At 44.4% G+C, this 24,198-nt stretch overlaps 1 protein-coding gene across 1 annotated transcript in view; it reads right to left on the bottom strand.

The window, feature by feature from the left end:
• SFMBT2 (Scm like with four mbt domains 2) overlaps positions 1 to 24,198 on the bottom strand; it is a 115,775-nt gene that overhangs the window by 73,798 nt on the left and 17,779 nt on the right. Inside the window, exons 3-4 of the mRNA XM_066551040.1 lie at positions 22,573 to 22,667; positions 18,939 to 19,179 (exon numbers count right to left, since the gene is read on the bottom strand). Coding sequence (XP_066407137.1) covers positions 18,939 to 19,179; positions 22,573 to 22,667 — 336 coding nt within the window. The remainder of the gene's footprint in view (positions 1 to 18,938; positions 19,180 to 22,572; positions 22,668 to 24,198) is intronic.

Here is a 24,198-nt window from a genome sequence, read left to right as displayed (position 1 = left end):
CTTTTATCCTTCCCGCTGCCATTCAGAATTTCCAGAAATTATCTGCTTATATCCTCTGGGTCAAAACAAGCAAGCTGATGAGCAAAAAGCTGCCTCAGTGTCCACAGGACACTTTGCTTCCCAACATCCTCTGAGCTCTTCACAGACATGCACACCATTCCCCTTGTGTTTCTCTCCAGTCTTTAATTAACTGCTATCTTTTAACAATAAAAAAGCAGTGGGTGGTTTGGGAGTTGCTTTTTCATTTCTTGAAATAAAAAAAAAAAGCACTGGCTACAAATTCCAACCCAGCTGCAGGAACTCTGGGTGGAAGAGGTGGATGTGGGATGCTGTGGGAGAAAACCATCAGTGTGTGCAGACAGGGTGAGTGGATGCTATTATACTGATTTTTTTTTTGTTTTGTTTTTTGATTATGCAAAATCTTGTAAAAATCCCCTCCATCAACTCACTGCAGCTCAGGAAGCTGAACAAGACACTTTGGTCACCACCACCAACTACTGAGGCACTCCCATGCAGCAGGATCAGCTGTCTTCACCCCAAACACAACATTATGGACACACTTTTCTGACATCCCACTACTGTGGCTTTCTGCTTCCAAGTCAAACTGCCCAAGATCAGCAGAGAAATTTGTCCCATAGATCCCAACAGCATCACAAAGCCAGATCAGCCTGCCCTGACTCCCTGAGCACAAAAGCCTCAGGTACCCAGCCAGCAGTAAATTATTTAATCATAAGTGCTGTGATTAATTACCTCCCTTCAGTCAAAGTCAATACCTGGTTTGCACTGAAGTACTTAAAATAATTTTTTAGAAAAAAGCTAAAAAAGAGAGGGGTGCTGATAATGGGAAGGGACTCTGATCTATCTTGGTGGTGGTTACTTATCAACTGCAATCAGATTATGCAGATAAGGAACAGCAGCAAATCCATCAGCTCCACCTGCACTTGTTTCAAGCCTTCACCCAAGTGTGATCAGCATTGAAGTATTTAAAATAAATTTTTAGAAAAGGAGTAGAAAAGATAGGGGTGCTGATAATGGGAAGGGACTCAGCTCTGTCTTGGTGGTGTTACTTCTCAATTGCAATCAGATGATGCAGGTAAGGAGCAGCAGCAAATCCATCAGCTCCACCTGTGCTTGTTTGAAGCCTTCACCCAGGTGTGATCAGCATCAACCAGCCTGGAATGACCCAGACACAGCCCTGCTCAGGGTCTGGGAATGAGGGGAGAGAGATGCAGGTGGGACATGGCAGGAGGAGAGGGGAATTAATCTCTTCCCACCCTTCACCTTGCAGGGATGCCACCAATTCCTTCACCTGGTCCTTCAGCATGACAAAAAGTCACCTGTGGCCATCCAGACTCAACAGGTTGGAATTTAATGATGAAGCATTCAATTGTTTAGAGCATTTACCACATATTTATAGCCAGGTTAATGGCTGGGCTCAATGATATTTTCCAACCCAAACAATTCTGTGATCATTTATTTCTTTTTAAGGTGTTTTTACAATGATTTCACCTGAAACACAATTCTGCAACGTTGTCACCTGGAGTGTCACCACCCTCATTAACACCACCAAAAATTGGGAAGGGAGTGCAAAAATATCTTCTGGACACAACCATTTTTAAGTGGGTGTCCTGGTTTATGGCAAATTTTGGGAGAAAACAATGATCTTTGATGGTTGGGCTCAATGATCTTTCCCAACCCAAATAATTCTACGATTACTTATTTATTTTTAAGGTATTTTTACACTGATTTCACCTGGGACACAATTCTGCAACACTGTCACCTGGAGTAGACACCAAAACCCACCCTCATTAAAGCCACCAAAAATTGGGAAGGGAGTGCAAAAATATCTCCTGGACACAACCATTTTTAAGTGGGTGTCCTGCTTTAGGGCAAATTTTGGGAGGAAACTTCTGAAATGGTCTTTTCTAGAAAGCAAAATCAAGCAGTCCCCCCCCCAACCAGTTCAGGAAGTAAACCTCCTTTGAGAAAAAGTGGAAAAAAACCTGTTTATGCAACAAGCAAAGTATTCACAAGCATAAAAAATGAATAATATTAAACAATGAAACCTCTCATTGTTCTGAAGAACTTCAGAGAGTTCTTGTTGTAAGGTGTAGCTGAGCTCACTCAGTCTCTTATCAGTCTCTCCTGTGCTGGAAAATGCCATGTCCCAGGCTCCAGTGAGTCACAGGCATGGGCTCCTGATGTTTTTCTGGGTTTTCTGTCCAGAACTGAAGGCTGATCAGGTCCAAGAAGAAGAAAAGCCACAGTTTGGGGAACTTCTCTGCCTCAGCTAGCTAAAAACTAACTAAAAGCAAAGGAGAGCTCTCTCCTGCTGCCCAGGCTGCAGACAACACAGTCTGTGAGAAGGAAAACTGAAGCTTTTTATATTTTTGGATACAGCCAGCTCAGATATTCCACAACTTCTCCTTCTCCCCCCTTTGGCTCCCAGGTCAGGTTTTCAAAGCACAGAACTCAGTATCCAGCATAAGCAGAACAGACAGCTGGGGATACAAACAGCATGAAGTCACCCTAGGGCAGTGGGGCAGTTATCTGCAGGCATGAATGAAGGCTGATTATTCTCATTTTGTTACAGAATCCAACGTGGCAAAAATGGGCTGATTTTAGTCTCAGTTACCTGTGTGATAAATTAGGAAAAAACCTGAGGTGTAACTACAGAGACTGTTTCACCCAGATTTGGTCATTTGTGCTCCTCCAAAATTTCTTACCTAAACAGAAACTGCACACTCCTTAAAACAACAGCAGTAACTCTGCTCCCTGCCCCATTCAATTCTAGGAACAAGGTACCTGAATTTCATTGCTGCCAACAACAGTTTTAGAAACAAATCATGACTGGCTGACTGAAATGATCTTGGATGTGTACAGAGAGCTCCTGAAAGGCATTTCTGAGAGGCAGGCAATGCCTGGATTCTGAGAGCTCTGCACACACCACATCACCATGGGGGTGCTCCCATCATCAGTATCAATGACCATTAGGGAGATGGCTCACTGTGAAAATGAGCATCCAAACTCTGCAGCTCCTGGCACTTAACCCCAAGCCTCCACACACATTCCCTGATTATTTTTTCCTTCCTTGTGCATTAAGCACCGTGCCCAGGGTTCAGAAGAAATGGATTGAGAGCTCCAGCTCCCAATCTCCAGACCCAGGAGACTTTAATGAAGGCCTTGTGAAATCAGCAGTTTGGGAGCTTTCAGGGAAAAGAGGGGGAACCTGGTATTGTGACTGTAATTTCTACATCAGTTTTTAGCCCATAGAGATAAAAGAATAATAACAATAACATTGTGAGACTGCTGTTATCCAGGGAAAATCAGCATCTTAACCAACGTGCTCAGAAGCAAAACCAGATCACAGAGCTCACAGTGACTGCATGAGAAGGTTATGAATTCACCTGTGTGAGAAACAAGCACACACACCAGATTCCTTGCACTTAGCAGGCATTTCCATGGTTATTTCCTTCCAAATTGTAGCCCCTCTGGGTGAAAACCAGAAAACTATTTAGTCATCTTTGCAGGTAAAGAGATTTACTGTGGCAGGTAGACAGAAATGCACAGGCAAATGTAGGAGAAATTGTAAAATCCTGAAAGGTTTAAAAGTTTCAAAAGTAAAAGTTTGAAAAGTATAATTTAAAAGTTTTGAAAGCCATGGGGGAGGATGTTTGTGCTGCTTGCCCAGCCATCAATCCTGGCAAACTCTTCCTGTAGCATTCCACAGCTCCTGGTGCACTTTTTCCACACCAGAAACGCAGAAAGAGGGAAAAAAAATGTGTCTAAAGAGCAAAACGCTGAATTCCTAGATAAACCCCCATCCAAGTCAGAATTCCTAACCACAGCCAGAACTACTGCAAGCCAGCCACCAGCCTGGTTCAGAGCTGAATCAGTATTTCTGGGCAGCATGGGCACACACTGGCCCATGCCAACAGGGGGTATGAATTGGGCTCTTTCACACAAAATGACATTGCCCCAGGTGTCACTGATGCCACACAGTGAAACAAAGAAAACCTGGAGGTCTCCTGAACACCACACACCCTCCCCTTGGCTTGCCTTGGCAATGGACACAGGAGGCAGCTCCATGCCCCGTGCCTTTGGGATCTCACAGACCAGCCCCAAATAGATTGTGTGGCACAACAACACCTAAAATTTATGGGCCATTCCATCCTGGGATGTCACTGCAGTATAAACATCCTTCCCAGGGCTCTGACCTCACACCTCCAAACTCCATCCAATTATCCCCCACACCAAGTGCCTGTTCTAACTCCCAAACCCCACAGTCACTTTCTGAAGGATATTCTTTGGAGACAGCTCTGCAAAACCCAACAAATTTACAGCAGCACAGTGTTCTTACATAAAGCATAAACCAGTTCACTGCACAATTGTGTTGTTTTTCCCTGGTAGTGCCAACAGTCTACAGCAAATATCCACTACAAATAAAAGCATCAAAACATAGAAGACAAATATAGGGATGTGATGTCCAAGAAATCCATTCTGATTTGGGGTTGGGATTTGGAGGTTTTAGTTTCTTTTTCATTTTCTGTATTCTACAGAAAGAGGAGAATGAGTGGGGACGATGCTTGCAGTTTATTGTATGCATTATACTGTTTATTACACAACAGAAGAAACAGCGATAAAAAAAAAGGAATGAAGTTTTGGTTAATGCTTAAAATTAAGGGAGTTATTTTAGAATCATGGAATGGTTTGGACTGGAGGAGACCTTGAAGATCCTCTTGTTCCATCCCTACTGTGGGAAGGGACACCTTCCACTAGACAAGGTGGCTCAAAGCCCCATCCAGCCTGGTGCTGAACACTTCCAGGGATGGAGCAGCCACAGCTTCTCTGGGCAGTGTGTCCCAAATTTTTTCCAATATTTTTTTTTCCCACCAGCAGTGATTTCAAAGTGAAAAGCAAGCCATTACTAGTTTCAGCCTGACACCCCCAACACAAAGATACATCCCAGTAATAAGAGGCAAAGGGATTCTTTGCTGGAAAATTCTGTCAAGACTCAAGGGGAGGCTGGTGCCACTGTGCTTGGGTTAGTGAGGGATTTATGTTTAAAGTGGTTGACCTGAAACACAGGCTAGACAGAGTTGAAGGAATAAAGTAGATATTTATTATAAGGTCTTCAAAGGATACACCTTGGGCAGTACAAGAGCCTGGATGTGGGCTCCAAGATGGACTTGTAAGGTCTGATTTAAGGGTTTGCCTGTGACTCTCCCCAAATCTCACTGCTCACCCCCAGTGCTTGGGACAACAATGGAAATGTAACCATTGCCATGACCCAACACACTCCCAAATTATCATGGAAATAGCAAACAAGCCTCATTCACCACAACTCCAACTTCTGACACCCCATGAAGCAGAAACATATGTTTTCCAAAAAATCCCATCAAACTCATTTCACAATTTACAGTGCGTTCTGTAATTAATCACATTTGTATTGCCAGCTCCTAATGACTGAATCCCATTTAATCACTCTGGAGCCTTTCAGCTGTGTGATGTGAGCACCACAAATCAGAACCTGCAGGGCCTGATGAACATTCATCATGCATCCTTTCCCGAAATTAATGGTACAGTCAAAGCACAGCCAGGCCCCATGAGGTGCTCAACATCCTATGCACAAAATGCAAATTCATAACCATCATCACAACACCATCAAAGAAATACTCCATCAAGGCTCATTTTGTGCTTGCTAAACATGTGTTTTCTTCACTTGGAAACAGAAAAGGGGCTTGAACTATAAATCCCAGGATCAAAAACATCCCCCGAAACTTTGAAGAGTTTAAATCTGAATCGGAGATCGACGTGGAGCATTATGCAAAGCAATGTGTGAACTGAGAATAACAATGTGCTACAGGACCTGAAATGGGAGCAGCTTTTCCACAGTGCTCTGAATTTCCTTTCAATTATAAAACTTCAGCTTCTCCATCAACCTGGGATATTCTGACTGGAGATGATGATGCTCCAGTGAACCAAAATGCCTTCACTGCTAAATCAAATATTAGTGCAGAGCCATGGCTCACTCAACTGGTTTGTGAGCCTTTAATCTCATCTTCATCATACAATGCTTCCTCTTAAGTTTTTTTGCCTTCTTTCTAAATAAATTTAGATGTTCTACATGAAGAGGCCTTCCCAAAAGATCCACCTGCTGAGAAGGTCAAGCTCAACAGCAGAACTGCTCAGAGCAAAGCAGGATTCTATGGAAAAGGTAATTTCAGCAGTCAGAACAATCAGGGTGTAGATGCTTCACATGGGCAGGACTCTGGACTTCCCAGAGTTGTTTGGCACAGGGGAATTGCAGGATTTCCCCCTCAGCAGTGAAAACATTCAGGGTGTAGATGTTTCACTCCTCACTGACCTTCCCAGGGGTGCTTGGCACAGGGGAATTGCAGGATTTCCCCCTCTCTACGTTCTGTACTCCTCACGGCAGAGCCTCTTCACTAAAACTGCTACAACACATAGCAGGACGGTTTCCTGAATCTGGAAAGGTTTCCCCTGGATATAATTAATCTTCTACATCAACTCCAGCCCTTTAGGAAGTAGCTACATTTTTTACACCTAAAAACACTGACTTTCCCCTCGTTTCTTCATTCCCAAGTGACAGCGTGGGGAAGGAAGCTTTTTTTAGCTACAAACACAGGAGGTGGATGCTCTGCCTCTCAACACAAAATAAACCATCAATCAGGATGGGTTTCAGCATGTCCTTAAGCTCATTTGTGGGTCTGGGTTTTATTCCTTCTGTGACCAAAATCAAATGGAAGCGAGAGCACGCACACAGAGACACAGAAACAGATTATGTGGGAATTCAGAGCAAAAGTTCTCCAATCCAGAAAGGCCAGAACTGACCCAGAATTTGGTATCTGGGTTGGAAGAATTGATTTTTAGTTGTCATCAGGAAAATGCTTTATAGGAGCATCCCTTAAAGCTCCGCTCTGTGTTATCAGCCACCTCCACGGGCTGCAGGAGCATATGGCCTGCTTCAGGAATCCAGCTCCTTCCACGGTGACTGGGAGCCCACATTATCATGCATAGTGAAGGAAAAATCAAGTGCAAGTCACAGCTGGCTCGGGATCATGCTGGTGCTTGCATCTGCCACTAGCAGCTTCCCAAATTCACTCCGTGCCTGTTCCTCACCGATCCCAGGTGCACCCGAAGGAAAGCTCTGCTGAAGACATGGCACTGGGCATATTGGTTTGTCCTTGGCCTAAAAGGGCTCAGAAAATCCTCCCTCAGCTCAGCATTAAAAGGTGTAATTTAATATCCAAACTGATCAAAAAAAGGTCCACGGCAGAAAAGTGTACTTCAATTTTGGCATGCTCTGGAGCAAATCCCTTGCGCTACTCACCCTTCCCAGTTCCTACCCAATGCACCAAAAATATCACCTCCTTCTCTGATATAAACACCCAAAACTGTCTAACTTTGAATATCAAAGACATGGAGATTTTTTTTAAGTCTCCACAGATGTCTCCAATAGAGATTAATTAAGTTTGACCATGCTTTACCTTTTATATCATTAACTACCTAAGTCTAGTCTTACAGTTGAAGTGGCATTTCCATTCCAGAACTCCTCTGGGGAAAATTACAGGAGACTGGGGAAGGGAAATTAAATTCAATTATCAAGAATGACTATTTTAAAATCTCTCAAACTAATAATTTTTTAAGAGTACTTTATTAAAAATGCATTTAGCCAGACATTAATTAAATTGACAATTACAAAAATGACTGGTCTGCACCCACTGTTATGCTTTCAGGGTCAACCATCCCATTTTTCTGTGGTTTCTGGGCTTTTTAGCTCCACAGCTTGAGAGCAGATGTCCCAGGACATGGTGTGAGTGTGAAAGAACAACTGTGGATATTCACTGCTGGATATTCAAGGTGTGGGGATCTCCAGAGTCATGAGCAAGGTGCATGTCAGTGGTTTTTGCTTGAATAATGTCACTGTAGTCTCCTCAGTGACCACACACCAAGCCTACAAATGGGGCTGTAATTCTTCTGTTCAATACTGAACAGATTCTCAACTTTTCTGCATTCTGTTTCATATTCACATGGTCTGAACCAAGGAGTTGGATGATGTCAAACAATGGTTAAACTCAGAGCAACAGGGCCAGTAGTTCTTAAACTTTTTTTTTTTTTTAAGGAGCCTTACAGAGGCTAATTATGAAATAATTTCCATCTTGGCACTTAAATGTATTAGGAGGAGGATTTTGCTGTTTCACACAGTGGATGCAAGAAGCTTTTTGCAAGAATTGTCAAAGGGAATTTTTTTCTGAAATGGTCTCAAAGGTACCACCCAAAAACCCACCCTGTTCCATTCCCTGCTAAAGAAGGAGGAAATCTCTACTTGCAGAAAAGTCTGGTGTCTGCTCACCACCTTTTCCTGCAGTATTTCCTTGGAAATGCAGCTCCTCATTGACAGTTTCTGCCTCAAGCTGCAATTACTCCTCTCCTGCCCTATCTCTGCTCCTCTAGCACAACCTGCACTGAACATCAGGCTCAAAACCAATGCTTTGGTCACGGTGGAGGCTGCAGACTGTGATCAGAATCATGAGCAACAGAAGGCAAAGCCACGGGGTCCCACCCGCTCACCTCAAGTGCTCCAAGCATCCTGAACAGAGCCTGAGTCCCACTGAAATGAGTTTTCCTTGCAGGGGGGTCAGGAGCTGCCACAGAAATTGGTTCTGCCAACATTCTGGGCTGGATAAATCAGTTGTTGCAGCTCAGCATCACTTGCAAGGAGTTTTGCTGCATCAGTATTCGCTGAAGTTTAATGCTTTTGCTGTGCAATGGGCTTGAGACTTGATCTACAGAGACAGAATCTCACACGTTGCCTAATAACCCTACCAAAAAAATGGAACTCAGATCTGTGGGGGTTTGGACAAGCAAAACTCCCTCAGTTTCTAACACAACCTCTCTTCTAATACCAAGCCCTGCTCATATGTAGCAGAAACCTCATAGGGCCATACTCCATCCAGCCAAGAGGGATTAATTTCAGTTCCCAAAGTTGCCTGCTACAAAATCAACTGGCTCCACAAGAAAAAATAAAAAAAGGAAGAAAAAAAATGAAAAAAAGGACTTTTACTCCTTCTCATGGCAAAAGCAGCTAAGAAATGCCTCATTCCACGCAACACCAACCCCACCACTCCATGCAAGGTGTGGGGTTGAGAGGATCCCCAGCTCACGCTGATGCCTTCCCAAAGTTACCTCTACCCCTCCAATCACCCTTGCTTTTATCTCCCTACTTGCCTCATTTGCTTTTCACTTGCTGGTCCAGCTGTGAAAACATCAACTGGCTTCAGTCCTGCTGTTCCCAAGGAGAAATCACATCCCCAAGGATTTTTTAGAAATTATTGCAAAAGACATGGAACACAGAGCTGACACATACCCTGATTTCCTCCTATTTGTTAAGACTGCCAACCATAAAGAAACTTTACCAGCACACCCAAGCCCCAGCCCTGCCAAAAGCCTGAGCTTGAAGAGAATTTCCATCTCCCTGCTTAAATCTGTGATATCCAGTGCAGAAATGTCCAAGCCTCACTGGCCATAGGGGACAGACTCCAGAGAACTCTGGGCTAGTTCTAATCCTTCAAGCAGCAGCAAACTGGGTGCTGAAGGCTTCCAAAACCCATAAAAATCCTAATTGCTTACAATCAGAAATGACCAGCATGCTCAAGTGATTTTCCTCCTGGATAATGACCTCAGCTGGAGTCCTGAAACACCTCCAGCTGTGATGGTAGAGGATGGATGGCTCCTCAGGTTTTAGGAAAAGGAGAAAGTCAGGAGTTGTCTGCCTTGAAAACCCAGATGCACCATAAGGGCAGGATGAAATGAATCATTCTCTGATATTCAAGCATCTCCCAAACAGCAGAACAGGTATCAGGAGAAAACAAACAGAACCCAGTACAGTGCTGTGTACAGAAAGGAACTAATATCAAGCTTGACTGAAAAAGTTGATTAAATTAGTTTAATTTAAAAGCCCAAACAAACCCTGAAGGAGGTTCTTTGTTTATTGCTTTTTACCAACAGCACACTTTACAGAAGAAGCACCATGTGGGCATGAAATATTCATTCATTAAATCTTTCATAAAGCTCCACACTATTGGTTTCACTCAGGATATATTTATAACTTGTCAAAGCCCCCAAAAAAAATCACTGCTTTTTCTTCTCCCCCCTCCAGACTGTTTATAAAAGGATTAGGCTTTCAGTTTTCATAGCAATATCCCTGATCCTCAGCTCTGCTTTTGCTTGTACACAAGGTGCTGCTTCTTTAATCATAACAGGATTCATCATTCAGCCTTCCCAACACCAAAGAGACCAAAGCACCCAAAGGCACCAAAGCACCCAAAAGGGACCCTTCAAATGCTGCAAACCACACAGCTGCAGTGGGAATGGCAGCATCGCTCCTTTATGGGGGAAGGCAGCAGCATGTGGAGATAAAAGTCAGAACTGAGTTTGGTGATATTTTTGCCTGATGTCCAGGAGGAATGATGCATCTGAATCCATGGATATCAGAAGGCTAATTAATTACTTTATTATACTATATTTATTATACTATATTGTTAGACTACTTTATTTTACTATGTTATTCTATATTACATTACACCTGAACTGAATCTGCACAAGCACCCAACTGCACAGAATCTTGTGACTGTCACCTGACAATCCCAACACACACACTTGGATTCAACTGGTCAATGAATCAAAACACCCACACCAGAATCCAATCAAGCAAATTCCTTCTGGTAAATAATCTTCCATGATGCATTCCACTTGTGAACAACAAGAGGAGCAGCAATTGACATTAGAATTGGTTTTTTTTCTTTCTCTGAGGTTCAGAGAATGTGAATCCCAGAGATATCCTTGGGAAGTTGTGCCTTGATTTTTCTCTGTGAAGAGAAATGCAGCTACAAGAGAGAGTCCACCCAAGCCAGGGAAGAGCAGGCAGGGAGTGGATTCATTGCAGCAGGGCCATGTCTGAGCACTGGCTTCCAAACCTCATCCACTGGAGAACCACTTCTCGAACCCTTCCTTGGCTGCCAGCCAAGCTCCAGATTAAACCTCTGCTCCGAGCTGGGTTAATAACACACTAGAGTAAACAGTGCTGCATTATCCTCAGTGTTAGCTGCAAAACTAAGTCAATATTTTTAAAAGGTTTGCTGACTACACGGCTCAGTCCAGTACAGGAACAAGGACAAGCAACAGTTATAGATGAAAAGTATTTCCATCCAGAAATCTGCAAAAATCCAGGATTTGCATTAGGGGAAAACTGCATCAGTGAAACTGTCAACCCTCTAAGGACTTGCACTGATAACTAATCTAGGTGTAGGCCAAATCTGATTTTTCCAAATTATCCTCAGTAATATTCTGCTCTGCACAAGGTGTCCCTGCCCGTGGCAGGGGTTAGAATGAGATGATCAGCAAGATCCCTTCCAACCCAAACCATTCTTGGGTTCTGTGATAAAAAAGCACCCAAATACAGGTGCTGAACAGGCACCTGAGGTGCACTGCAGGCTCCTGAGCAGTTCTGGTGCCCACAGACACTGCCCATATCCCAGCCTTGCTGGACCACAGGCTGCCTGGTCAGGCCCGCTCCTTTTCCCCTCCCTCCATTTTGCTTGTGAGCATAAATAAATATAAATACAGCATAAGCAGATGTTGTTGTCCCTAGAAACTAGGCTTGCTGGGCATGTTTCTGCTGAAACGGCTTCTTACTGGAAAATTAGGTTTTGATAAAAGTGTGTTTCTTTTCTTGCTTTTAATAAACAGAGCCTACTTCATGTGCAAGCTCTGGGCTTTCTTTTTTCCACTGGAAAACTAAACAATCTTGCATGGTTTCAGTTCTTCAAATGCCCGATCCTCAGCAAGGGCTGGGTTCCCCAGGAGCATCTCACGGGGGATGGAAGAGAAAAATCTCAAGATGAATGCACAAGGAGAGGCCAAAACCCCCTGAGACAAAATCTAACCCCAGTAAAAGGGCAAGGAGGGACCAGCATCCACTTTTGGGGTGCTGAGTCTGCTGCAACTCAACTCAAAGACAGTTTTGTGGGTGTTTAAACTCAAAGACAGCCATCCTGATGTTTTTGAGTGGAAAAAACACTGACTTTTTCCTGAAGGAAAATACTGGTGAGCACAAAGCAGAGGCTTTGAGTTTATGGTTGAATGAAGGGGAGAAAGGAACTTTTCTAAGCCAGTTCCACCAGACACTGAAGAGAAGCAAGAAGAGTGACCCCAGCTGATGAGACCTGGCCTCAGGGAAGAAAACTTTCCCCTGAGCAGAGAGCTGAGAGTGCCCCAAGGTCACTACCTGAGCCACAGCCCTGCAGAGCCAAGGCTGGGAGCCTTGTCCATATTTCTAAAGAACACTTCTACTGCACTCCCAAAACAAAAAGACCTGTGTTGAACCAAGCATTGCTTTTCCTCCTCCATTTTCTCCATCACTCACAGAGCCACAGCAGTGCACACCCTGCATTTCCCACTCAGGAAGTGTTTTTTTGTCCGAGTTTCACAATTAAAATATCAGGATAACTCATTTACTCCCCACTCCTCCTAATAAACCTGCCAGCATCTCATCCCTGCAAGGCTCTCTGCAGTTATGCCTCTGGACCTGATAAATTATATTAAAGGGAAAATCAAACCAGAAAATGTTGACCTCAAGCCCAGCAGAGCTGGAGATGATCAAAACCCTCTACATTTGATAAAGTCTACAGCTCAAACTTCTTGCAAAGCCTGACCCACTGGGTGTGCCACATTTACACAGCAACTCAACAATTAATTACATTCCCACAACACATATGGGGGGCTGTTATGCTCAGTTTACCCCAAAAGGGCCTCACTTGGCAATAGGTAAGTCTTCTGAAAGTAACTAAAGCCAGTAGCACATGAGAAAGATTTACAGTTTCACACAACAGAGAAAAGAGCATTTTCCCTATCAAGACAACATTATCCTGATGCCACTCAAGCCACGAGGAGACTCTTGAATTTTCACATCCCAGGCTGAGGGATCTGACTCATGCCAAGGAGGGGAAGGAAAAGCTACTGAGGGTGCTCTAATGAAAATATGCTTTTCTCAGGAGCAAATCTGCAAGGGGCTACGAGGGGCTGGGAGGAAATGCCAAGCCATGACATGCTCCAATGAATTCCAGCTCCTGGAAACTCCCAAGATACACCAGAGTCAACTGACCTGACTCCTACTACAGCAAATTTCAGGCAAACCTAGCATTTTTACCTCCTCTCCTCCCCTTTGCCGTCATCAGGAGAGCTTAGGGAGAAAAAAAAAAAATCTGTTTTTTTTTATGTGCTCGTTAAGTATGATCTGCTAAATGTTCTATGCCAATGCATAAAGCTGCCTACTATGCTAATAGAATATTTAATTGACATTTATTTGCTGACTAGTTATTTATGCTAACGTCATCCCTGCATAATTAATAGTCTGCTGAAGTCGCCTTGAAAAGCACACATAAAACACTGCAGTAAGAGTCATTTGCAGCATTTAAAATAAAGAAATCCTGCCATCTATTTACATTAGGCTAGTCTAAACTCAGTTTTGATGGAATAACAGGATAAAGATCGGGCAGAGATTTTAAGAAACAGCCCTGTATACTGCTTTAGAAACATCCACAGGCTTTGAGAGTGCAACCTGCCAAAGAAGATTTCCGAGTTTCATTTTACTTGGCTCGAGGGCCCAGTTCTTAGCTGATGTTAAACAGCATAAGCTCAGTGAATGCCTACTTATTTTCTCCAGCCACAAGCTCTTAGGAAGTAATATTTCAGGTGAAAGAGCTAAACCAGGGCTAGATCTGCTCTCCATACCAGTAAAAAGGCAAAAGGAGAAGTCCACCCTGCCCATCCAATCCCTCTACCTGCAAGTACAGTTTAATTTTTACTTCCTCTGGGATGAGATCATCTGGGGGAAGATGACTTTATTAAAAAAAAAAATCAAAAAACAAAAACAAACAAACAAAAAAAAAAAAAAAAAGACAAACCCCAGCTATATCCATGACTGCATTTTCTGAAACAGAATCTCTGAACACCCTCATCCATTGTCAGAAACATCATCTCTGATCTCTGTGTCCCTCTTTTGAGAATCCATGGACAAGCTTTGTATTCAGCAAGGCAGCTCCAGAAATGATGCTGAAAGCCAAGGGTATGGGCCACATCACCACCACCCTGAGCTGTGACCCCAAAAAAAAGCCTTCTGTGTGCCTTGGAGTGACATCAAATGCACACCTGCAACACAGCAGACCATCTTCTGGCCATTCAGAATCACCCTGCTGTAAATTTCACCAAGTCCAACCAGATCCATTTCTCCCCTCCTTTACACTGCTGACCTCAAAGAGCAGAATTTTGCTCTGTGATAGATTCACATGATAATATATAAAACCAAACAAACAAAAAAAGCAGTAAGTTGTCATTTGAAGGTAACTCAACATGCCACAGCACAAGTTTTATCTCCCTTTTCCACCATACCCTGCCCAGAATCTGACCCAGCACTTGGAATCACAGTGAAATTTCCCTCCTTTGGCCTTAATCTCACCTGAGAGCCACATGAAAACCTGTCTCAAATACTGACCAAATGATGGTGTTTGCCTTTGCAGCCTGGGCAGGCAAAATGCTTTAAGTCTACCCCTCTTAATGGTATATTTGATGACTAAACTTTATCAGGCTCAGCACCATGAAAGAGGAGGTTATTTCAACCCAGGATCAGCCTTCTGAACTTTAATCCTCCTTGTATTTATGCAACAGGGAAGTAAAAGCTGCTTTCCCACACAGAATCACAGTGGGACTGATCTTCTTGCTCACCAAGCCCAGGTACAGCCAGTGTCCAGAGGTTTCCCCATTTGCACCAGCCCACTACAAAATCAAAATATGGACCTGGTTCTCTCCCTGCTGTGTTTCTTCCCATCTCCACAGACTCCAGCTCACAGATCTGCACACAGAAATGCCCTGTTTGAATCTCCATCTGTCAATAGCATCAAAGCAGAGCCACTGCTGCAATTCCAAGTGTACAAAGCAATCCCCTCATCCGGCGTCTTTAGCTCATTCCAGGATGCATTACAACAGTGCCAGGGGAGCCTGGGCTCCGTCAGTTCAGCTGGAAATCTGCAATCTGCACAAAACCCCCCCGAGTGTCAATCCCAGGATGTCCCTGCTCTTTCACAATGCATAATTTAGCTACTACACTTGTCAGGTTCTCCACGCCGCTCCTGCGCCCGATGGTGGATGCGGCCATGAACTCAAGTGTCACCAGCAGAGGAAAACATACATGGAAATGAACAGGCCAAAGGACACCTCTTTTCCTTTCACTAGTCAGCAAAGTTTAGTTAGGCTCCAATTTTTAATGCTCAGTGGGTAAAAGGGATGAAGGATGCTCAGTCCGAGGGATAGAGGATGGCGACAAACAACTGCACTTAGAGGAGGAAGAGAGTTTTGGGTAAGACATAGGAGGGAATAAATTCTATCCCTGTTACCATTCAGGGTGATACAATGGGGAAATTTTAACTAACTGATGGAAAATCTACCTTCCATCCCACCCTTAGAGTGCAGGAAACAAAGGCTCCCACACCACCACAGCCCTGCCACTGCCAGGGAACTCTGAAGCAGGCTGCCCTTCCTCATATGAATTACAAGTGCTGAAGGGCCTTGTCAGGAAGGATGAAAATTTCACACTCAGCTACATCAGGCTGTAGTTACCCACTGCTTACACCACAGTTAATATGCAATAAAGAAGAAATCTCTGTCCCAGGACGTGACATTAGAGCTGATCAGTGCCAAAGCTACAGACCATAAGGACAGCTTCACACTTGCCTCAGCTAGTTCATGAATAAACATCCAATTCATTCAAATGAGTTCTATATTAACTAATTTAAATAATTTTCATTTTGCTTTGAATGGTAAACAGATCTATTCTGCCAGGATAGTTGAGTTTGCAATTCAAATTACACACCGATTTGTAATGAGAAAAATATAATTAATGGCAGAGCTTGAAGTAACTACAGTTTTACTCCTTTGATTTCCTGTGTAGGAGGGGGTTGGAGCATGAAGCTCACGGGCACACGTGCACTCACATCATCCTGCCATAAACCAAGACATTTTATTGCCACCTCAGGTATTCCTGGCCTGGTGACTGCACCATCACGTCACAGGAGGACAGAACATGACTTGACATTTTACTCACAGGCCACAGGCACCATGATGCAACTAATGTCACCCCATAAATAACAGAGCAGCAGTCTGCAAATTAATCAACTTCCTTCAGTCTGGATCATAAACTACAATTATTTGGCAGCCGCCTCTTAAAAGCTCTGTGTGTGCTGGACTTTAAATCAAGTTCTATTGATCTGCTGAACTGAACCAGCCCATTTTGTTGCATCTCTCTCCCATCTAATGAAATTCTTTGTCCCATCACTCCACTATTCTTGTCTGGCAGCACATTTACGAGATGAGCACCCATCAGTCCCACCTGACTCGTGAGCAGAAACAAAGCATTGTCCCAGTGCTGTCATCCTGGCTGTTAAACAAGTCCATTTTGGCAACTCTGCTTTTTAACCAAGGCCTTCAGCTCCTGATTAAAATCCCAGCCTAATGACAGACAACCAGCCCCAGCCATGCTGTAGCCAACAGATAGAGCCACTGTAATCAAGATATGCAGAACTTTGTTGTGCTGTGAAGTTGCCTTCACAACTGGGTCCGTGCAATTTAAAGCTGGTTTTTGTTTCTCCCAAAAGTCTGACAACAAAATAAAGAAGTTTAAAAAAAATCTCCACAGAGTTCATAGAGAACATCAGTTTCTCTTTTACCAATGCATAGGTCCTATGATTAAGTCCTGAAGGCTGAGATCCTCTTGGGCATTTGAGATGCCTCATTCCAAAACGAGCCAAGCTCTTAAATGCTTACATCTCTTTTGGAATAACAACCCATGCATTTAATTTCTTCTTTTTGAAAATTATACTGTGACATATTCAACTAAGTTTATTCACTGAAAACCAGAGTGGGAGTGGGAAAATAAACAAAAAAAGCCCCAAACTAACAGGGCAGCTGCCCACATTCAACACCCTGATGCCCAGTTACATCACCCACCAGAGAAAAAGGGATGTAGGGCACTCTGAACACTGGCAGTCACTCAAGCAAGGCAATTCACACAGAGTGGCCACGACCCAAAGGGCAAATTCCAACAGATCCATGAAAAGCAGTTGCCTCAGGTTATAAGGGAATTGTTATTTTCTATGATGACATTCAGTAAATTCTCTTACCCCCCCTGACCCTCACTTTTGAGATTTAGTCTGTAGCACTGTACACCTTTCTGGTAACACTGATTGTAATCCACATAATAAAATGCAGTTTAAGAGGCCAATAAAATAAAACACCTCACCCCTCTCACATCAGCTTGATTTACTGGTACCAAGCCAAGAGATTTCTCAGCCGGATTTATCTTCAGGACTTATTTTTTTTAAGCAATCAATCTTGTGTTTATTCAAAACACACAGACCAGAACAAAAAGACAAGTTTAGCTCACAGCTGGGCACATGCAAGGCAGGAATGTCAGCTTTGATTCAAAGACTGTGTCTACAGCTCACTTCAGGAGGAAGTCAGGGAACACTCACTCCAGGAGAATTCCCATGTGGCACACAACTGGCACATGCACTGTTCCCAGTGGCCACACAGCAGAAAGGAAAAGAGTAACTTCAGCAGCAGAGCCCTTAAATGAGACTTTCCTTAAATGTATGCACAAGCTGGAGGCTGAATATTCATCTCTTCTTCCCTTGATGCAGAATAAATGGGATATATGGCAGGAATACTTAGGAGCAACGCTGACAATATGCCTCTGCTCGGAGCAATGTGGTAGCAAGGATACACCACAGCTGCTCTGTTGATGCACATGGCCTATATACATTAATATGTATATATATTTATATTCAAATACCTTGGGGATCAAATTGTATTATTAACAAACTGCTCCACATGGGCCACTCAGGAACCTGCAACACTTCCATTCAGCTTTTGTGCACCTAAGAGCTGCCAATCAGGACATGCCCTAACCAATAATGATCAAATTCTGCTATCTTTAATCACGTGGATCTACCATTGGATTTAAGAGCTGCCAGAGTCTGGCAATGGAAGGTTTTAAACTTTCAGGGCAAAACAGTTTTGAGTGCAAAGTCAGCTTCTGATTTTGGTTACATCCAAGCTGATCTTGCTTATTTTAGTTTGTTCTCACTCTTGAATTTCACCCCTCCTTTCCACAAGAACAGGACTTTTCCCCAAAGTGAAAATCACAGCATTACAGTTCAGCAGTAAAAAGACATTTCCCTATGGAAGTGCCTTCTGTTGTCACCAACTAAGGCAAAAACTCCTTTGCTGAAGGCTGACTGGCAAACTGAATCCTGTGGGGACACAACCCTGCCCACATCACCCAACACCAGCCGAGGACCTGCAGTACCCATCCCATGTCCCATTCACATTCTCAGGATTGTGAGAAAAATCCCAGGATTTTTCTCCTGGGAAAGCCTCAGAGAAAAAGGGAAACAATTCTTATCTCATTTGCTTCTCCTGTGTTTTGCTCATGTGGAATGTGTTTGGAGATTGTTTATCAACAGGTGATCGTTTCATTGAGTTGTTTTCAGTCTTTGGCCAACTGGGGCCAAGCTGTGTCGGGGCTCTGGAGAGAGTCACAAGTTTTCATTCTTATCTTTTTAGCACTCTGTAAGTATCCTTTCTGTATTCTTATTCTATAGTATAGTTTAGTATTCTTTAATATAGTACAATAAAGTAATAAATTAGCCTTCTGAGAACATGGAGTTCTCAGATTCATCATGGAGTCAGACTCGTCACTCCTCCCTTCATCGGCGCACCCCGTGAATACAACAATCCCAAACCTGCCAGAAACCTGGACCCCAACAGCAGAGCATGACCCCAACAAAGCAGACAGAACTCACCCTCTGGAGGCATCAGGACCTTGTTGTTCTGTGTGCACCAGCCCACGGGGTGCAGGTCTGCTGTCATCACGTCACACCAGAAGTCAGCCCTGCGGTCGTCGCCGTAGCCGCAGTAGCGCAGCAGCAGCAGCTGCCCGCACGTGGTGATGATGGTCGCCACCCAGTACGTGTCTGGGCTGCTCTTGTTGGCCACCTCTAGCTTCATCCCTGGCTGGAAGCTGCTCTGAAGGCTGATTTCAACCTTGTAAAAAAGGAGAAAGGAATGGTGTTAACTTTTTCTGCTCGGTAGGGTGATCCCCTCACCTCCCCTGGGAATGCTGCCCTTGAAGAGCAACCCTGGGATAGGACATGAGCTGATTGTGCTTCTTAATCCAACCACCTCTTTCCCCATCTCTCTGGGCAGTTCCATTCCTACTTCACTGGCTCATATCCCATCATGCAAGTCCCACAGGCTCTGAAGTGCAGGAGTGGTGCCTTCAGGTGTACTACATCCAAGAGAGGACTGGCACTCATCTTCAACCCTTAAATGTCACCAATGCCTTGGATACAGTCAGCATAAATCAAATGAAGTATCATTTCCTACTGCAGAGCTCCACCAGGCACATCACAGGACACAGAAAGGCAGGTATGGAGCACCTCTAGGAGTTAAGCCCAACTACAATATTTAGTCACATCACAACATTGAAGCATCTCTAGAGGCTTGACAAGCATCAAGGGCTGAATGCTGTACCAGGCAGACCAAGGAGAGAATTTCCACTGCACCCATCCTCAGCAGCTCACGCCTCAACCAATTCCCCCACGGAAAATGAGGTATGACCTGTCACTGAAAGAAGTAAATTCTCTGGGTCACTGTCCTCCATCTGGTGGAGATGTCACTTCCACTCATCTCAGCAGAGACAGGGCACCTGTCTTGTGCCTTAGGACACCGGAGATGCCCGTGCATCTCTTTTGGGACACTGCTGCTGAACACCAGGGCCTGCTGCAGCATAACCTGTGCTCCAAGGACCAGTGGGATGCCTCTAGCTGCTGCTGATGAAGAAGAGGTGGATGCCAGTGCACTGGTCAGGTGCCAGCCTTGTCTTCACAAAACCATCCAAAATGTAACCTGTCACTCTTCAGGAAACATTTAGGGACAGGTTGTCAGGTTTGTTAGAACCTTATCAGCTACTGAATCCAGAGGGATTATAACTCTAGGTAAGCCTGTCTCTGATTGCTTTCCAATTGAAATGGCAGTTTTAAATGACTCTTTTATTTAGAAAGACAAATATAACATGGTCCACTTGCTCAACTGAGGATTTCACAGAGGTGGGGATGCCAAGCTGCTGAAAAAACACTCCTCTGGTCGATCAGCAGTAATCCCTCACCCATCCAGCTCCAGTTTCTGACCCCAAGGGCTGCCCAGCCAAACCCATGTATCATCTGCACTCCCTGCACCTTTCCTGGTGTGGGCACTTCCAGCAGAATCAATGCCCAGAGGCACAGAACAACTGAGAGGGACCTTTGGGCATGGTCTGACACTGAGGGTGGTGTGTGACATGCACTGCTTTACTCAGAGCTAAACCAGGAGCCCAGCAATGCTCAGAGTCCTCACAAATAATCCAGGCTACAGACTGGCCCATGTCCCAGTACAAACTGGATCTCCTGGCCTCCTCCCAGTACAGAATTGCAGCTGCAGCTCAAAGCACCTGAGCCTGATGCCTGTCACAGACATCTTTAATGAAAAATCCTTTCCTTAGGATTTTTCCTCCTGAGAAGCTGAGAGGCCTCAGGAACAAAATGTAAACAATGGTTATCTGCTGCTGTGGAATGCAGCAGGTGCATCTGGGATTGGGCTCATGGGGTTGTTTCTAATTAATGGCCAATCACAGTCAGCTGGCTTGGACTCTCTGTCTGAGACAGAACCTTTGTTATTCATTCTTTCTCTTTCTATTCTTAGCCAGCCTTCTGATGAAATCCTTTCTTCTATTCTTTTAGTATAGTTTTAATATAATATAATAATAAAATAATAAATCAGCCTTCTGAAACATGGAGTCAGATCCTCTCTTCTCTCATCCTAAGACCCCTGTGAACACTGTCACAGATGCCTGCAGAGAGTGATTCATTTACTGTTTTTTTGGGGGTTTTTTTCTGAACCCTGTGCTCACCATAACACCAGCAAGGTACTCTGGAAGCCAAGAAGACTTGTGACTGGAAATCACATCAAGAGGAGAATCAAGAGGAGAATCAGACAGGAAATACAATCTCCTCCAACAGCTTTTGGGCAGATTTTTGAGGATCAAGTTTCAGATTGTGAAGCAGTCACCAAGGGCTGTTCCCAGCACCAATCTGTCCCACACTGACACTCCCAGGACTGAGGTGCTGAGACACTGCAGTCAGCAGCATCAGCAGGATCAGCAGGGCATCTCCACACAATTAAAGACATCCTTAAGGGCTTCACGAAGCACAAAACTTTCTACTTTGAGCCTGGAGCAGAAATCTGGGACAAGGTGCTCTCTCCAAGCAGCTGCTGGATCAAGAATAAACTCCACAATAAGCATTGCCCTGCAAATCTCCAGTACAGAGAATTATGGTGCTTCATCCTGCAATACTCTGGGTTAACTCTTGTTAAAATGAAAGCAAATCGGGGAATGGAGGACTTTTCTGGTTTTTCAGACTAGATAAAAGAGAGGTTTTTTCATCCCTGCAGCTCCTTTAGCCCTACAAAACAAGCCACAAAATCACCTGGAGACAAAGGTGGTTGGACCAGGTGATCTCCAGAGGTGCCCTCAAATGCTGCTGATGCTAACACAGAGCACAGCACAGACCTGTCACTGCCACAGGGTTCTTAGAACCTTATCAGCTACTGAATCCAGAGGGATTATAACTCTAGGTAAGCCTGTCTCTGATTGCTTTCCAATTGAAATGGCAGTTTTAAATGACTCTTTTATTTAGAAAGACAAATATAATATGGTCTACTTGCTCAACTGAGGATTGGTCCACTTGCTCAACCACAAAATCACCTGGAGACAAAGGTGGTTTGGACCAGGTGATCTCCAGAGGTGCCCTCAATGCTGCTGATGCTAACACAGAGCACAGCACAGACCTGTCACTGCCTGCATGCCCCATGTTCAGCCAGGAAAAGCTCCACCTGCCCAAGCCCCTGCTCCCCACACTGCTGAGACAGCAGAGATGGTTTCCTATGGGCCACACTGAACTCTGGTGCTCAGGGACTCTGCCAGGCAGCAAATCAGGCACTAAAAGGAGCTTTGGGGAACAACAATACTCCTGTAAGATTCATCTCTGCAGGCTGGCATGGACAACAATGAATGAAGAGGGGAAAACAGGTGAAGAGGAAAAAAAAAAATGAGTGCATTAGAAGCAAAAGGAGAGCAACACAACCCCTCAAAAATGGAAAATCTGATGCAAAAGCAGAGGATAAGGGAGTGGCACAGACACAGAACTCCAATCTGTGACTGCAAACGCACCAAGGTCACCCAACACCAGCTGGGGGCTATTCCCACTCAGGCTGCCACATTTGTGGAGGGACAATTTCTCCCCAAATGGGAAGATTTCACTTTCAGTTCCCCAGGGAGCCCCTGCAAACCAGAAGAGGGAATGTGTGCAACAACCCAGAGGGCTCAGAGGGAGCACATACATGTTTGAAGGAGGTGTGGGGGGCAGCACTGGCTCCTGTTTCCTCCAGGAACTCGTCCCAGTTGAAGTCTGCATCCTCAATGCTGGAGCCCTCATCTGTTCAAGAGAAGGAAAAAAAAATAAATTAAAAAATGAGAGAAAGAAAAGCAGCCTAAAACACAGCCAAAGAAGGCAAAAGTTGTGTCAAAGAGTTCAGGGTGAGAATAGCAACCAGTATAAACATCAACAGAAGGGAAAACAGAAAGCTTGCTTTAAGGATCTGTGTTTTGACCAGCTCTTGCTGTGAATTCAGCAGACTCTGGGCTTTTAGCAGCCAACACTGAGACCAGAAATGACTCTGCTTCCATGGCAGTGGAGGCACAAAGCTGTCACACACTGCAAGAGGCACTTGGGCTCTTTAATTTTGCATTTGGTGACTCCCAGGCTGTAAGGGAGGTGGCTGCCTGCCCATCATCACTGGTGCAATGTCCCTGTGCCCTCCAAGTGCTCCCCCAGCCCTGGTGGTCACAGCAGAGCCCCAGGGATAAATTACAAGATGCTTCTGTTGGCTGGGCCATGGGTACAGCAAACACCAACCCATGGGGTGAGTGAGACCTTTCTTCACTCCTGCCACCCCTTCTTCTCCTTCCTCAGCATCACTGCACCCATAAATCTCAGATAAACCCCTTTTACAAGCTACAGCTGCTTCTCCCAAACCTCGCTGGACTCCTACTGCCTTCTTATCCCTGCTCCCCTTCACATTTGGGGTTCTGGGTCCTCTCTCCCCCATGCACACCCCTGCCCCACAGCAAGGGCTGGACATGACCACTTTTTGTTTTCTTCCTTTAGAAGCACACTGAGGCAGAGCCAAGGCCCCAAACCATTTCTGAAACTCACCCAGCAATAATTAAAAATAAATCTTCTTTCACTTACAGAAAATCAGCCAAATCTGATTGTTTTCATTTTGTTCCCAAGCAATCTTGCAAGCCCAGTTTCATCCCCAGAGCAAAAATATTTACAGTCTGGCAATGAGCTCTGTGCAATAAGCATTTATCAGGCAAACTCTGCAAGACCCTGTACCTGCCCCAGCATTCATCAGTGTGGTCATGATGTAATTAAAGTGACTCATGACAAACTGAATTAAGAACCCTCCCCAGACAGTTTTATGAAGAAAAAGGCTAGGTTAATTTATTGCAATTATTGCTACAGGTCTCCAGTTTCCAGGACCAGAGAAAATGATGTTGTGCAAGGGGAAATTTCTCATTATTAAAAGGGGAAGACACAGTTTTTATTTGCTGCCTGTGGCACCAGACCCATGTAGGTGAGGGAGAGAAAAGGGGAACAGAAGAGGGTTTTGAGACAGAGCTGGTTGAGGGTAAAGATCTGTCTGGGGGTTCAAAGCTGAGCTGTCAACACCATTAAACACTTGCACGCTGCTGCATCAAGCCTGACTCCTCGCCCTAAACTCAAATCATCTTCTTAAATATGGAGATGCAAATCAACATTTACTCCAGTGATAAAGAGGCTACCAGATGACTCTTCAACACAGCAAGAAATAACCCAATGCCATGATTACAATCCAAAAAACAGACAAATCCATGGCAGAATAAAGAATGGGCTCTGTTTTGATTTTTGCAATCACTGCAAA

This window comes from Molothrus aeneus, chromosome 5 (genome assembly GCF_037042795.1).
Source record: "Molothrus aeneus isolate 106 chromosome 5, BPBGC_Maene_1.0, whole genome shotgun sequence".
Lineage (NCBI taxonomy): Eukaryota > Metazoa > Chordata > Aves > Passeriformes > Icteridae > Molothrus > Molothrus aeneus.
The sequence above is the reverse complement of the archived record's forward strand: the minus strand, read 5'-3'. Positions and strand labels throughout refer to the sequence as shown.